Source organism: Anopheles funestus, chromosome 2RL (assembly GCF_943734845.2).
Source record: "Anopheles funestus chromosome 2RL, idAnoFuneDA-416_04, whole genome shotgun sequence".
Taxonomy (NCBI): domain Eukaryota; kingdom Metazoa; phylum Arthropoda; class Insecta; order Diptera; family Culicidae; genus Anopheles; species Anopheles funestus.
The window spans coordinates 71,160,041-71,174,664 of NC_064598.1; the positions used below are offsets into that span (position 1 = coordinate 71,160,041).

The 14,624-nt window shown below is 39.9% G+C and overlaps 3 protein-coding genes across 6 annotated transcripts in view; all 3 read left to right on the forward strand.

Moving 5' to 3' along the window:
- LOC125762427 (phosphatidylinositol 3,4,5-trisphosphate 3-phosphatase and dual-specificity protein phosphatase PTEN-like) overlaps positions 1-7,708 on the forward strand; it is a 42,597-nt gene extending 34,889 nt beyond the window's left edge. The window contains exon 10 of one of the 4 annotated variants that reach the window (XM_049424505.1): positions 2,143-7,708. In XM_049424505.1, the coding sequence (XP_049280462.1) occupies positions 2,143-2,528 (386 nt within the window). In that variant the 3' untranslated portion in view covers positions 2,529-7,708. Of the gene's footprint in view, positions 1-42 lie in introns of all 4 variants that reach the window. The other 3 variants (XM_049424506.1, XM_049424507.1, XM_049424504.1) reach the window with 3 other exon arrangements.
- Positions 7,709-10,889: 3,181 nt separating this feature from the next.
- On the forward strand, positions 10,890-12,288 carry LOC125765382 (general odorant-binding protein lush-like). The gene is made up of 5 exons (XM_049430416.1): positions 10,890-11,125; positions 11,189-11,264; positions 11,337-11,425; positions 11,491-11,605; positions 11,686-12,288. Exons 1-5 carry the CDS (start codon positions 11,033-11,035, stop codon positions 11,772-11,774), a joined length of 462 nt encoding a protein of 153 aa, XP_049286373.1. The 5' UTR covers positions 10,890-11,032; the 3' UTR covers positions 11,775-12,288.
- A 694-nt stretch (positions 12,289-12,982) lies between these two features.
- LOC125765380 (uncharacterized) lies at positions 12,983-14,485 on the forward strand. The gene is made up of 4 exons (XM_049430413.1): positions 12,983-13,358; positions 13,448-14,069; positions 14,139-14,219; positions 14,293-14,485. The coding sequence occupies exons 2-4, from the start codon at positions 13,455-13,457 to the stop codon at positions 14,350-14,352; spliced, it is 756 nt and encodes a 251-aa protein (XP_049286370.1). The 5' UTR covers positions 12,983-13,358; positions 13,448-13,454; the 3' UTR covers positions 14,353-14,485.
- Positions 14,486-14,624: the final 139 nt, after the last annotated feature.

The following is a 14,624-nucleotide window of genomic DNA, read 5'->3' on the forward strand; positions in this document are numbered from 1 at the left end:
TCAACTTACCTATGCCCTACCACTACCGCTACCACTCCCCAGGTAAAAAGGCAGAGATTCCTCCAGTTAAAAGCCCAGGGATACTAGGCTCCTTGTTTAATCGATTCAACAAGACGTTCGGGAAGATGACCTCCAATGTCCGAACTCCATCCGCCAGTTCTACCGACAGGTCGGAAATGGTAGCCTGCACCTCGTTTAGGACAGAGCGACACAACGACGGGCAACGAAACGAGCAGCAACGGCATCCATTACGTTGGGTGCCCAGGATTACCTCTGCCAATATGGATCTGCCCCTGCTCAAACACCAACCGCGCGGTGTTGCATCGAATTCGTCCTCCGCCTCATGCATCGTTCCATCATCGAGCGTCGCCTCGGCATCATCGTCGGGATCCGCGTTCGGGGAACAGCGTTTGATGGTGGAAACTTCATCGTTGGACGAGGAGAAAATGATTCTGCTGTCGAGTGTCGGTGATGCTTACGGTGAAACCGGCACCGACACGGACGATAGCGGTTTGCCGACACGACCACCGTCACACAGCGATCAGGATCAGTTCTACATTTTTTCCTCACCGTTCGACGAGCGGCTGATCGTGGAAAAATCATCGTCGGAGAAGATGCTGCAAAACAATGTTCTCGATGAGGTTTTCCCATTTGGGTTCCGACGCGGTTCGTCTAACGATCGCTTACCTTCTTGTCCTCCAGACAGTGGTCGTGGAAGCACTGAGAAAACATCAGATGGTGGTCGCGATAGGGCGAACTAAAATCAATAAGAGAGTTTAAGTTAGACAAGTAGTGGAGCAAACGCGATGGCTACAGTTATTAGTGTCGAATGATACTATTGTATGGTCGAATGGTAGAAGGTTATGAAAGGGCGGGACCTGTTTCAATCGAATCAATCTGTCTTTTTCGTTGTGCTAGAGTATATGTTGTACAACTGATTTGAAAAAGCTTCCCAGTACGATAGGTTATCAACCTGGAATTAATATTTGACTAAGTGCGTAATCTAAGCTGGCTGCATCGTTAACAGCATTTAGAATATAATCCAGCACCCTTGAGGCATGATATGCAAATCCCACATTCGAATAAAGCATCGATTAAGTCGAAGTTCGTGTCTTCTTTGATGCATTGTTCCATTTCGTTTCGCTAACAAAAACCCAATGGAATTCGGATGGAACAGCATGTTTATGCATACGTATTTGGTAGAAAAAGATTTGTACTGGAAGCAGTTGATTACGGCGTATCAGACGTGTGCAATATGGTTATGTTTTGCTTGTTCTGTTTCGATGCATATGTGCCAGTGGTACCATAAATCAACACAGTTGATTTAATACTTTATAGAGACCAGTTACATATGGCATCTATTAATCTATGTTGTTTAATTTTAACGCGACGTCTTTCGGCCGTGATTAATTGATAATAAGTCAAAGAAGGATTTAGATTAAGGATTATTTTACTTATGTATTAGTTTGTCAAATGCTAAATAACATTTGATTAAACAAATGTTTCGTGATATGCAATATTAACTGATATAATGTTCATTTTAAGCTTAAATGTTGCGAAATCCACCAGAAAATTCTGTTAAACACTACGTTTTGTAATATACATTCAAACTATTACACATGCACATTGTTTCGCTAGTTGTCTAAGTAACAGAACTTTAAATCCATTTTCCTATCCTCACACATAGAACCTCTTGTTCCTTTTTGTCCCCAAATATTGTACTGTTGAATGCCTACTGTTGCTTACACCTTACTCATACTTACTACGTAGTATAGTATTTGAATATGTACTAACGATTGTGTTATCTTTTTTTTCTTACATGCTGCTTGTATATCTTACAAAATTTTCCTTCTGGATGCTGGGTTTATTAACGATTCTGCGACATCTTCGTTCCTATACATCGCTTCAACTTACAACCATCGTCAATAACGGGCGTTAACTCAATCCGCCATTTACTAACACTGCAATCATCGCTATTTTGTGACTACTAACAATATTAATTGATCCGTATTACATTTCGCACGCGTCTTGTGACCATTGTTACACGTATATTTGGCTGCAATCCGTTTGGTTTTTTTTTGCTGTGCCTTGTGGCGAAAAACGATCCCACAACATAAACTGATATGGTTACACATCATGTAGCAGAGTCACCTGAGAGTCTCATACGATATCGTCTACTGTCAGAGCCGGAAATTGTAAATCTCCTGTCTTCAAACCAGTCCGGCAGTTCGGAAGAACAGCATCAACTGAATCACGGACAGTCGCAACGAGGACAGTGTCCATCACCACGACAATCGTCAACATCTAATCGTTGCTCGGGAAATTCGTATGATGCAGGCAGTAGTACACCATCAGATGGTTCACCTACCGGGATCGAGAATAATGGTTGCACCTCTGGTTCTGGAACGTCATCCTCCGGCTCATCCGGAACGGCTCAATCTCCGCCGGTGAAGGGCGCGAGTGTGGAAGATTCTATGAACCGTACCAATCAAACGCCTGCGGTACAATCCAACATGGTTGAAGTGTAGAGTGGAAAAAACAGACAAACTAATCTTATATACAATGTGTGTCCTAAGCGAATCCATTATGGGATTTCAATATCTACAGTCGAACATTGGAATCAGTTAGAAAAATGGTTCAAATTCCAAAATGTTTACCGACATGCAATTGAGCGCTTGCACAATAAAGCTCCCATAACTAGATATAAGCGATAAAAAACCTTCTACGATTGTGAACAGTAAGAAATTCCTGTGCGATGTTCGACTGTATAGTTAGAAATTCTGTAATGTTCCGCATGTTTCCGTATGCGTAATAGGTACACCACGATGGAGCATCTAATTCTCAAACCGTCCAAGAGAAGAAAAGCGCTGAGCGTAGCATAATGACAACGCACGCGTCTTAATGTATGGGGTGGCACAAGTAGGATTTATTTCCAATTATGTCGATAGAAAGGTGTGAAAGGATCGTCTAATTACTATGCAAAACAACATTAGACCAAACCCCGTTTGTGCAGCAAAGCAAAGTTTAGCGCCAAAAATAACACTGGGAACAAGGTAGCACTAATGAAACTAACAAATAACGATACGTAAATTAACAAAGCATGGAAATGGATGCGATTCCATTTCCAATACAACATACCGTTGTTGTGGTGATGACTGCACAAATACCAAGTATCCTTGAAATTTGCTTTTTGCTATCATACTTTTCCTTTTCTTTCTTTGTTTTATTCCCTTTCCTTATTCGTGCCGTCCGTTTTAACTTTTTCCCTTGTTCTATTTCGTCTCCTTTTTTTTGTTTGTTTCGTTTTTCGTAATCTGTTTGTTTGTATGGTTGGTTGTTTGATTTTGATTTGTTTTATATTTTATTATTTTCTTTCTGTTCTTACCTTCATAAGCACGTGTATGGTACACCTTCTGTACAGGCAGACACGTCCGCACGCACGTTATGCGTGTTCGTTTATGTTGATTGATTTGAAAACCAATTCCTTTACATTTCCTATTTTCCAGGTGAATCGACGCATCTTTGAGAGCGCACCCGCACATTTCCTTAACACTCAATTCCTATCCACCCTTACACTGCACAGCGTTAGCAAAACATGCCACTTATTGTTGGCATATTTAAATATAAGGGGCACGAATATGCACACCATTTACTTATCACCACAGACCGGTACACGCATTTGCACGAAACAGCAGCAAAACCGATTAGTGTAGTATCTACCAGGAATGTATAGAGAAATATTTTCCATTCGAACTATTAGCTTAGTTCCTCGTAAAGGTTTCCTTGAAGCCAAAGCTACCTACTTGGGCGTTTGTCGTTTTCGTTGCTGTTGCAAAATAAAGCAACACGCGCATGTTCCTCCGATCTTTTGCATCGTGATGAGTTGCAATGCATAAGGAATGCTGCTTGTACAACACCTTAGTCGAAGATCGATTGAAATGGCGACATTTCGATTACACCGAAGGGGGAGAGAAATGTTGTAAAAAGTATATGTACTACCTTAGCAATACAGAACAAATGTGTAATATGTATAAAATTGTATGTAAATGTGTGTATAGTTTAACTGAAGCAGTACATAATTAGAATAGATTGAAGATGCAACGGTGATAGCAAAGCATGTATGTGTGTATGCGTGTATGTATGTGTGTATGTGTGTGTGTGTGTGGAAAAAATAGGTTTGCTACAAGCATTATAATTTAAGCAGATACATTCGGTATTAACATCCAATATGGTCGGATTCCTTTTTTTTTTGTTTCGTCACAATCCAGTAATAGTGTAGTGCAGTTTGCTTTTCCCGATGCTGGGATTAGGAAAAAAACCCTTAATTTTTTTGTTTGCAAATTAAATTCCATAATTGGTATTCTTTACAATAATCAATTGAGATTTAAGTTCCTTTTATTCTGACCCTACCGCCCTAATGAGTAGAATCGGGTTTGATATGCTCTTTTAATAAAAGGGATATGGCAAACTTTCTCAACATGGTGGACAACATGAATACACGACCATACGAGCCGGATACGATGATAGATGCCATCTGGAGGCTGTAGGAAGCGTTTTATAAGTGTGGACAAGTAATTTAAACGATGAAACAATATAACAAAAGCAGACAACTTTGCAAACTATGGCCATATTGTTTAGACAGAAAGCAATTAAGCACATAAGTCACTTCCAATAGCTTTCAATCAGCGGAGTTGTATTGCACCTGGTGTTTTTGTTTCGTTGTTCTTGATAGTACCGTATACTAATAAATTACACATAGGCGTGCGAGAAATACTACGATCTATGGACGATAATAGGTATAGTTTTAGAGCCTAGACACATCCACACATAACACACAAAATTTGTAAGGCTGTGGTACATAAGGTAAATTTTGCAGTTGTATAAAAATACAGTAACACATATTACATACATATATCCTCACTTTCACAGCAAACCTTTGCTAAGAATGCAGCTGTGTTATTTAAATGATGTTTGACTTTTAGTTTCTGAAAAGCAACAACATAAATACGAAAGGTTTCCCTGTCGGATTATTGAGTATCTTTTGTGTTAGGTCAACGTTTTGTTTATCCGTTCCCATATTACTACTGTGGGAAATTTTAATCTGTTTCTACACTTTATTATATGTAAGTTTTAAAAGGCGTGTGGAGTGTGTAATAAGAGCGAGAAAGATTTTAAATTCGTTGCTAGTTTTATTATAATTATATACTGTTTTTTTTCCTTCTTTACTACAAACGAATCGTTACATAGAATTGAGTAATGGTTGTACTCAGGCGTCCAAACCCCTTTCTCCTTGTGAATGTTCTACGTGTATTTAATCGTACTTTTGTAGTAGAGCCGCAAAGCGCGAAATGCTTTTGATATTGAATGCTCCATCAATGCATAATAATGCGGACACATACAGTTGGGTTTAAATGTCCGCAACCGCTAAATGAGGTGGAAATCATAAAGAATCTGTGCTCTGGAACCTTCTACGATAAGAACGAATGATAGATTAGGCATACGGTAATTGTATATGTGTACTCGTAGGGAATCCATCTTTGTCGTACGCTGCCCGTTAGCAAGAAATAGTTGCATAAATAAAGCTTTTAACTCGTGTCAAGTGCGCATATAAAGCAGGGAAGAATTTGTTGTTGTTTTTTTTTCATTTTACAGTAAAGGATTTAACAGTTTTGCGCACACACTAGAAGATTTCAAAAGGCGGTCGCATATAGTCAAACAAACAAAACGAAAAAAAAGCCATCACGCAGGAAAACATCACATTATTCTTAAATTTCCTCTTCGTCTCGTAAGCCTAACAAACGTATGATTAGGATGTCTGTAGGTTCGTAATTCTTATAGGAACGGGGTTTATACACAAAACAACAACAAATGCACCATTGTGCGGGTTGTGCCCTAGTTTGACGCGAGCGAAACACAAGTGTGTTAGTATGCCCATTATTATAATCGCTTTAAAACAGTTTACAAATACAAAGCAGGAGCAGATGAGGGAGAGAAGAAACAAAAAGGATAAAAACACACCCTTTAACCCATAATGTTAGTAACACGCGCAAGCGAACGTGGAAACTATTGTACAAGTATGCTAAGATCCTTACATAACTGTAATTAAGTTCTTGCCTCGATGATAAACAGCCCTCCAAGTGGCGGTTCGGTTCCGGAAGTTACTAAAATCGGTGCAAAACGAATCGGTGAAGTGCTTCGGATCGGTGATTAGGATATAAGGTGCAGCGGAGGTAAAACTAAACACTAGAGTACAAAACCAATATGTAAGATTAGATGTAGTGCGCACGGGCGAGAGAAGTTAAGTACGAAGCAAAACGAAACCGACATTACATCCCCATCTGCAGAAGGAGATGAAAGAACAATAATAATGGATAACAGTTTCATTTCTCCTCGTTTTTTTTTATTCGTGTGATAGAACTGGATTAGAGGAGTGTTTGTTTTCCTCTTTCTCTATAGAAAAGCATATTATATGTACGATTGTAAAATGATCGTACTCTACGGTTCAGAAGGAATCGTACGGGCTTAACGGGCACGGGTGAAGAAAACGCATACAATTTTTCGCTTACAATTACACGTTTCGTTTAATGTATCGGTGGTGTAATGCCGATGTTAGCGAAGGTAGTCTTATGCTAGTGATAACGCGTAATAGAATTGTCGATGCTGTTGTTACGTTATAATTTGATTTGATCTCGTTGCTATTTGTGTAAACGTTTTTTTTTTCGTCATGCATCCTGAATCCTGCAAGTGATAAAGGTAAACTCGCACCACCACCACCACTAATGCGTTCGTCTTAATACGATTATGTCCTCTCTTTACATGCGAGTTACGCATGCACACCGCTAAGGTTGCTTGTGGTAATGTTAAATAGCTCCAATATCTTGGATAGATGTCTCTTTGTCGTTCTTTTTCTTTGTCATAAAATTGCTTTTTTTCGTTTCTTCCAAAGCGAATATCAATTTCAATTCAATCACATAAGAAGGAGTTTGTATACTTTTTTGATCGTTGCAATAACATCAATATAAAAAAAACAAAAACAAATCTTCACAAAGTGTGATAGTGCACATTGGTTTGGATTCTATTTGTTGGCACATATTTTGTACAAAACAATACTTTTTTACCAGCATATGCTTTCGAAAATCCGCGTGAAAGGAACAGTGGTACCAAGCGACATTTTTTAGGCCCGAAGAAGAAACACTTTTTATAACAAAAGCAACCAAATTACGCTAACGAGTTATTTGATAAAAGAAGCATATATTATATCCTTCGTACTCTTGTATAACTTATCGCTTTCCCGAAAACAAAAAAATGATATCAAAACACATCTTTCGAAACACTAGGCTAGGAGGGAGGGTTTTAGGGGTTTAGGTGTTTGCGTAGGAACAATGCGCTTCGGCCTTCAATAAGAAACAAAACAAAATGCGTACGAAAAACACAAAAAATATACACATACACACCCCGCCGTCCTCACATACAAAAAAAAACACACACACACAAACACACATTATTCGAGACACAAGCGTATAATATGTATATGGGAGCATGAAATCAACATTTTAGACGGGCCAAGCACAGCCTCATAATGAAGTTGAACAACAGGAAACAACAACAAGAGGAAAACAAAACAAATGTTGAGTTTCTATAAATATGCTTAGGATAAGGAAGAAACCTAAAGGAAGAAGACGATTATAAATGCAAATGTGAAAAAGTATGTTTATAGCCAGTTCAATTATTAATTGATTACTACAAATGAACCGCACCACATCATCGAGAAACTATTACCACCAGATTGTCGAACAAAACTGGAAGTTCACTTTTGGTAAGAGAGTTTTTCTCCTTGATGAAGGTGCTTCGTTTGTATGGACCAATGTATCCGAACAATCTGTTTACTAGAATCAGTAGATCCATTTATCTTAGACATTGCAGCTTACAGGTAATTTAATATTCTATCTCATAGAAAGTTTCTTCACACTTTTTTTATTTTATTTTATTTTTTTTTTCTACTGTAAATTAAATGTTTGTTCCTAACTAGCAATGCTTACATTATGGTGATGATATTTCGCGTAATTTTTTTTTTCACGTAGAAAAATTCCATTGTCTGTGACATTCTTCATTAAATCCCCATTAATAGATTATTAATGGGTTGGATTTAAAAAAAATGTTATTTAATTTAGACCGTATGAAAATTCATTTGCTCGGGTCTTACGATGTCCTTTTTTTGTAACGGAAAACCGTATTTGAATGCAGCCGTTATTTTGAATAATATTTCGGCAAATATGATTGATTTTGGTTTGTATAAAAAATTATTTGAATTCTAATGTTTACGTACCTATTTGTTAAAGATTTTGATAGACTTTGCAACAAATAACGCATGCATTGATGCTATACTGATAAAGGAAATATATGGGTACAATTGAGCATTCACGCAATTTCAACAGAAAAACGTATTTAAAATAATCATTTTTTCGAACGTGGTTTCTCACCACTGGAACGGATGCTTCCCCCGTGCAGGGTTTCGAAGTTCGAAATGGCTAACCGCACGCTGCACACCGTACTTTCCGCTGTGTGTGCTGCGATCCTGGTAGAAATTTTGCACCGTGCCGTCCGCGTTGTAGACACAAGTGACAGCACGCGGCCAACCGGTAACCCTTTAGCGATGGGACGCGTGATGCGCGTGCCGGCCACGGCCATCTGCACGGAAAGCGTCGTCCGGCACGTGGGAGTGGGTGTATGAAGACGCGCGCGAAGCATCGTTCACGGTTGCCATGGTAACGGTTGCCTGCTCGCCTTGCACCACGTTGCGCTTACGTGTGTTGGTATGAAAGCGTGCGCGCGCGTGGTTGGAACGCTGCTACCACCCGTATGACAACACTGCCTGCGATGGCTCTGCGCTTCTGGTGCGTTTGTTGAAATTTTTCGTAAGAAATTTTCAATCGAACAAATTATTTTGTTCCGACAACCGGTGTGTGGTCTGGGTTAAGGTTTTTCATCGTAAACCGTTCGTTCCACCGTTCGACGATACATCTAGCACCAGCAGTAAACGCTTCCAATGCACAGCGGCACTTTCTGCGAAGTCTGCGACCCTGGTAAAATTTGTTGATTTGGTTTGAAAAATGTGATTCAGCTCTCACCGATTTCGACCGCTGAACAGTTCTGGCGACGAACACCACACAAACAGCAAGCGGCTCTTTACAGCGGCACATTTTGGTGTGCGGTGTGCGTTTGTTGCGAATGTTTTCTTTTTGTTGTTGGGTATCGAAGTTAGTGAAGTCACCAGACTAGGCACGCAGCGTGTTGCAAAGGCAACGCGGGCGGAACGCCGTTTGCTGATTCGATGCGCTTCGCATGGCGCGGAAACATCGTTGGGAACCCTTGTAGCTGTTCAGTTGTCGAACGGTTTGCTTATTGTGTACGGAGTGGGTACGAAGTAAGAACATTCACGTGTTGTGGTTTTGTTCAGCTGTATTTTAGGGTTATCATTCCCACGTAACCGGAACGTAAGGAAGTGTTAAAATCGATAACTCGTTTTCAGAAACTTTTGGTAACTCATCCGGGGTACCTCAGGGTGGCAACCTTGGACCGTTTGTTATTTATTTTATTTATCAATGACCTACCTTGCAAAGCATTCCCATTCCCGGTCAATCAATGCTTATGTACGTCGACGATATAGTGAGTTGATAGATGTACTAATCCTTAACTTCGGCCGTAGAATTAATCCAACAAAGTACAAATATTCCATAGACCAGTCAGCTAGCTAGTAGTAAGATCATTCGGGATTTTGGAACCTTACTTGACCATAAACTTAACTTTCATGGCCACGATTTATAGACAAGGCCAATCGCAAGTTACGATTCCTTACAAGGAATGACAAAGACTTTAGTGACCCGATGTGCTAAAGAGCTGTTTATTCTTCGTTGGTTTGTTTCATTCTTGAGCTCAATTCCTGAACGCCTTAAACTGCATTTTGGGCCAATAAGATTAAGGCCATCCAACGTCGATTTACCAGGAATGCAATATTAAATCTGCCATCAAGATCGCTGCTTCTTGCTTGGACTACAATCGCTGTACCACAGACGACAAGCTGCTAAAGCTACATTTATTTCTAAGTTATTAGTTAATGAAATAGACACATAATATTTATTAGGAAACATATATTTATTAGCCCCTGCGTGTACTCCTAGAACTAGAAACACACTATGGATTCCAAATACCAATAGCGAAATACTCTCTCTGTAGAGAATGTTCAAGAACTTTTTCAATAATTTATTTTAATTGTTACGATTGGGCACGATCGTAAAATCAAGTTTGTGATCTCGCATTATCATGTTCTGTTCACTGCGGCCGATCGTGTGATAGCAGGTGAGCCATAAAGGTTATTGTGAATTGTTATCTTTCCTGTTTTCTAAATTCTTCTGACCTAAAAGTCAACATTGAAACGAATCATTTGTTGTCTGGCGATTAAAAGATTGATTTACTCAAAAAAAAAACATCAAACATACAAAGAAAAAAAAACTTTATTATAGGATAAAGCGAATCAATAAGAAATAGAAAAGATAAATTTGTGATAAACCATTTTTATTGTATGCAGCTCTTATGAAGTCTTGCCAACAAACGATCTAACTATAACCCAGACAGTTAATTTTTTAATTAATTTTTTCCAACAGTTTTGAGCTTCTCTGTAATTATGCTGATTTTATTTATTAATCCAATTATTAAATGCGGAAGGAAATGATATTTACAAACAATCGCCATATTTGCTAATGTGGCCAGTTCAGCAAGAATTGACGTGCTAATTGCTAACTATCTTTTCGTCAACTGCAGAATGTTGACAGTTGCAACGTTTAATTATCGTTTAATTGCGGTCTTTCTTTTCCTCTTTACCGCCAGGTGAATCTACAAAATTAAATATAAGTTAGATTGTTACTAGAAAAATCGCAGCTTTAGGCTGTTCTCTTTCAGACAGTTCAAACAGTTTGATTAGTAACGCTTTGGAGCTGAGAATGTTCGGAATCGGTAACCGTTGTTCGGCTTAGCCATGGTTATGAAAAGATCAAGCTGTTGGTGGGTATGGAATTTAATTGGTTTTACAGTTTTCTTCTGGAGTCATATCCCGATAGTGGATGGTGCGGTAAGTACGAAAGAAGTTATTAATATTGATCATCTAAATAATTTCTTTTTGTCTTAAACATAGATGACCCGCAAACAGTTGATCAATTCGATGGATATGATGCGTTCGGCATGTGCTCCCAAGTTCAAAGTTTCCACCGGTAGGTAATGGCTGTGGAAAGTTGACATTCCAAATGTGTAATATTATTATTTTCTCATTATTCTCGTTTCAGAAATGTTGGATAACCTGCGTAATGGTATATTTGCGGAGGATCGCGAATTAAAATGCTACACAACGTGTATCGCACAGATGGCAGGAACGGTATGTTTTTTTTTTAATGTAAATGTTCCAAGACACATCCCATGATGCACAACCTTTTTCTCTAGATGAATAAAAAAGGTGAAATCAATATACAGAAAACGTTGGCCCAGCTAGACGCCATGCTTCCACCGGACATGAAGGAAAAAGCAAAGGAAGCGGTCCATGCATGTCGCGATGCGCGTAAGTATGGTTCGCATAACGCCTTAACTTATTTGTCTTCCATTCCATTACAAAGAATCTTTCTTTTCCTTCTCTTCCAGAGGGTCGTTACAAAGATTCTTGCGACAAAACGTTTTACTCGACCAAATGTCTCGCCGAGTACGATCGTGAAGTGTTTCTGTTTCCCTAGCTGGGTTTCTGTATAGCTGGCCGAAGTTCGTTGGGTATGGTTTCGATCTATCCGATCGAGTCTGAGTCTCGATCATCATCATTATGTGCGGGGTTAGTGCTTGATCGTCTTATGGATGCGATCTAGCACTGGGATCGCAGAGCAAACAGCAGGCAGCAAACACGAGAGCAGCAGCATCAGCACCTTTTTACAGCTTACGGCAGCGAACCCAACACACGAAAGTTCCCTCGCACCGCAACATAAAGCATCTTATATACCGATGGTGATGGAACTGTATAGAAAGAATGGGAAAAGAAATAAACGAAAGCGTGTATGTGTATGTCCGTACGCATAACGAAACAGTGCAAGCCCGCATGGAAAGAAAGGCGCACTCCTAATCAACGTTGTTGTTGTTGTTATGCTCGAAGACTAGAAGAAATTATGCTGAGCATGAAGCCAAGATCGTATGGAATCCTCCTGCTGCGTCATGGTTCACTGTTCGCGTTCATCTCGCGTGCTCATTGAACCGTGAAATTGCCACCACACGCCACTGGGTTGTAGTTCCATTCCCATGCGCATTCAAGCTGAGGGGTCAACGTTAATTAATGTTAGCGCATGCGCGCCTTTCATCCACCCGCATGTTGTGGATGCGCATGGTACGCTTGGTTCTGGTTGGGTTGTTCCACACACGCATTTCTAGACCGGTTGAGCCGGTTGATACCTCTCGTGGCGCATGATGCCCGGTTAGTTGATCCGAAGCTGTTTCGGTGTCCGATGACGGATCGTACCCGATCGAGAGCATCCCCCGTGGGGATGATCGTGATGCCTTCGGGTGTATAAAAAAAGATCGCTTACCATCGGTACGTTGTCCAAACGAATGGATTTGTAAATTTGTCCCACAGGAACTCATTACGAAAGTTGCAATGTTAGGCAGACGTTTAGCGGACGTAACAGCTTTCCGCTGGGTATCATTGGTATATTGGGATGCTGGCCTGTTACACGATCGACGTATTCATTTGCTCATCACATGTCGTTATATCGATGATCGGAAACTGGACGAAGCTTTTTGGTCCAATGATTGGCATGGAACAACAGTTAGACATTATAATTACAGAATAATTTGTTTGTTTCTAAAACAACTTAAGAATGCTTTATAGTTAATTTCCACTGATTATTACCTTCTGTATTGTAAAATGCTACAAAATTGAATGTTTTTGTGTGTTACAATTACATTAGTTAATTTGAAATATTTCAAACAGAAATATCCTTAATCTTTAAAATAAATTTAATACCAAAGCATGCATAAGTAACAACCAATAAAAACTGGCTACAAAAACTAATGATGTCGGATCGAACACAAATTGATCGATTTCCAATATTGATTCGCTACGAAACAATATATAAAATCGAAAGTGATTCATAACAAATCATGCGAAACGAATGTGCCCCACCTCCAGCCGTTTAATATTTGAACTTGACGCATTTCGACCTCATTGCCATGGTAACGCAAATGGTTAAACATACATGCATTCTTATTTAACCTTCTCCCGAACATAACGTGGTACAACAAAAGTAGTCTGGTTGCAGCTGAAGTAGCTGAAGAAGGTAAAGATTTTTGCATGAATAGAAAAATCCTAGCAAAATTAGCAGCAAACTCTCGATACAAGTTTTCGATTGTGTTTGTATTGTTTCAGATAAACGATGAATTCCCACTTTTACCCCGGACGTACCACACCGGAGACGATGGTTGGTGGTATAAGAAAATGGGAACAACTTTCGCGCACATCTGCCAAACAAACGTTCGTTCCGTTCGATGAGGCGTATCATTCGGTGCGAGAGCTACAAACGAAGGATGATTCGGAATCGGATCAAGAACAATCGACAGAAGATCAGCGTACCGAGCAGCACTACTCGGAGTCGGAGTTTCATACCGAGCAAGAGGACGACTCTAGTGAGGATCAAAACAAGGACCACGGCGAAGAACATGAATGGAACGAACGAGGACAGATTCGTGTATCCCAATATCCACCGATGAATATCGAACCAGAGGGCCATCTATTGCACATTGATTTCATCGCGAACCAACTGGAACGGCTCGAGATACCTGGTTCAGGGCAAAGCAGAGGGCCGCGGCGAACGGTGGGCACACTAGGAAGTGGATTGTCAAGCCGGAAACTTCCTGGGCAACAGCACAACATTTCCTTCAGCCGTGAACGTGTGCGTCAAATCGAACGAACGAATCAAATCCTGCTCCGACGTATCATTACGACAAGGCCAACGCTACAGACACAAAGCAGTAAACCAGTGAAGCGCACTGTATGTATAGTTGTTGTGTTACTTGAATACTAAACTCAAAACTAATGCACAAAAAACCCTTTTCTATAGAGCTCAACGAACGCTTCGCCAGTCACCAGTGCTGCTGCAAATCGGAGAAAGATGCAAGAAAGAATCGCGGCCGAAAATGAGGTAAGGAAGCGATTAAGATGCATGCCCGCAACTCATTAATAAGAGATCTATTATGTGTCTATCTGGCTTCTAGATTCTGCTGCGCAAAGTGAACTCAGTTGGCAGCAGGCTCTCAAAGCGTACGGGCTGCTAAGTATTGTCCACATAGCGATTTTCTTCTATGGTGTTAACCTGGTATTTTCTTATTAATTTTGCCAAATTTTTAGTAGAGTCGGTCCCTTTTTCTAGAGTTTAATTAAAATACAGATCGGTGTAAACCGTCTAAATGAGTGTTTCAATTGGGATTCTGTAGTGTCTTGTCCGTACATTCCCTAGTACGTATCTTATTTGTATTTGTAATCAGAATTACAACAGCATCATAGTTTTGAAGAGGTTGCATTCAATTAATTACCAACGGCAATCATT

Excerpts from the sequence above, each read along its gene's own strand:
- LOC125765382 (XM_049430416.1), top strand. The coding sequence starts at position 11,033 with ATGGTTATGAAAAGATCAAGCTGTTGGTGGGTATGGAATTTAATTGGT. Across the intron at positions 11,126-11,188 it reads TCCCGATAGTGGATGGTGCG|ATGACCCGCAAACAGTTGAT; the intron begins GTAAGTACGAAA and ends TCTTAAACATAG. Across the intron at positions 11,265-11,336 it reads CAAGTTCAAAGTTTCCACCG|AAATGTTGGATAACCTGCGT; the intron begins GTAGGTAATGGC and ends TTCTCGTTTCAG.
- LOC125765380 (XM_049430413.1), top strand. The coding sequence starts at position 13,455 with ATGAATTCCCACTTTTACCCCGGACGTACCACACCGGAGACGATGGTT. Across the intron at positions 14,070-14,138 it reads GTAAACCAGTGAAGCGCACT|AGCTCAACGAACGCTTCGCC; the intron begins GTATGTATAGTT and ends CCTTTTCTATAG. Across the intron at positions 14,220-14,292 it reads GAATCGCGGCCGAAAATGAG|ATTCTGCTGCGCAAAGTGAA; the intron begins GTAAGGAAGCGA and ends TCTGGCTTCTAG.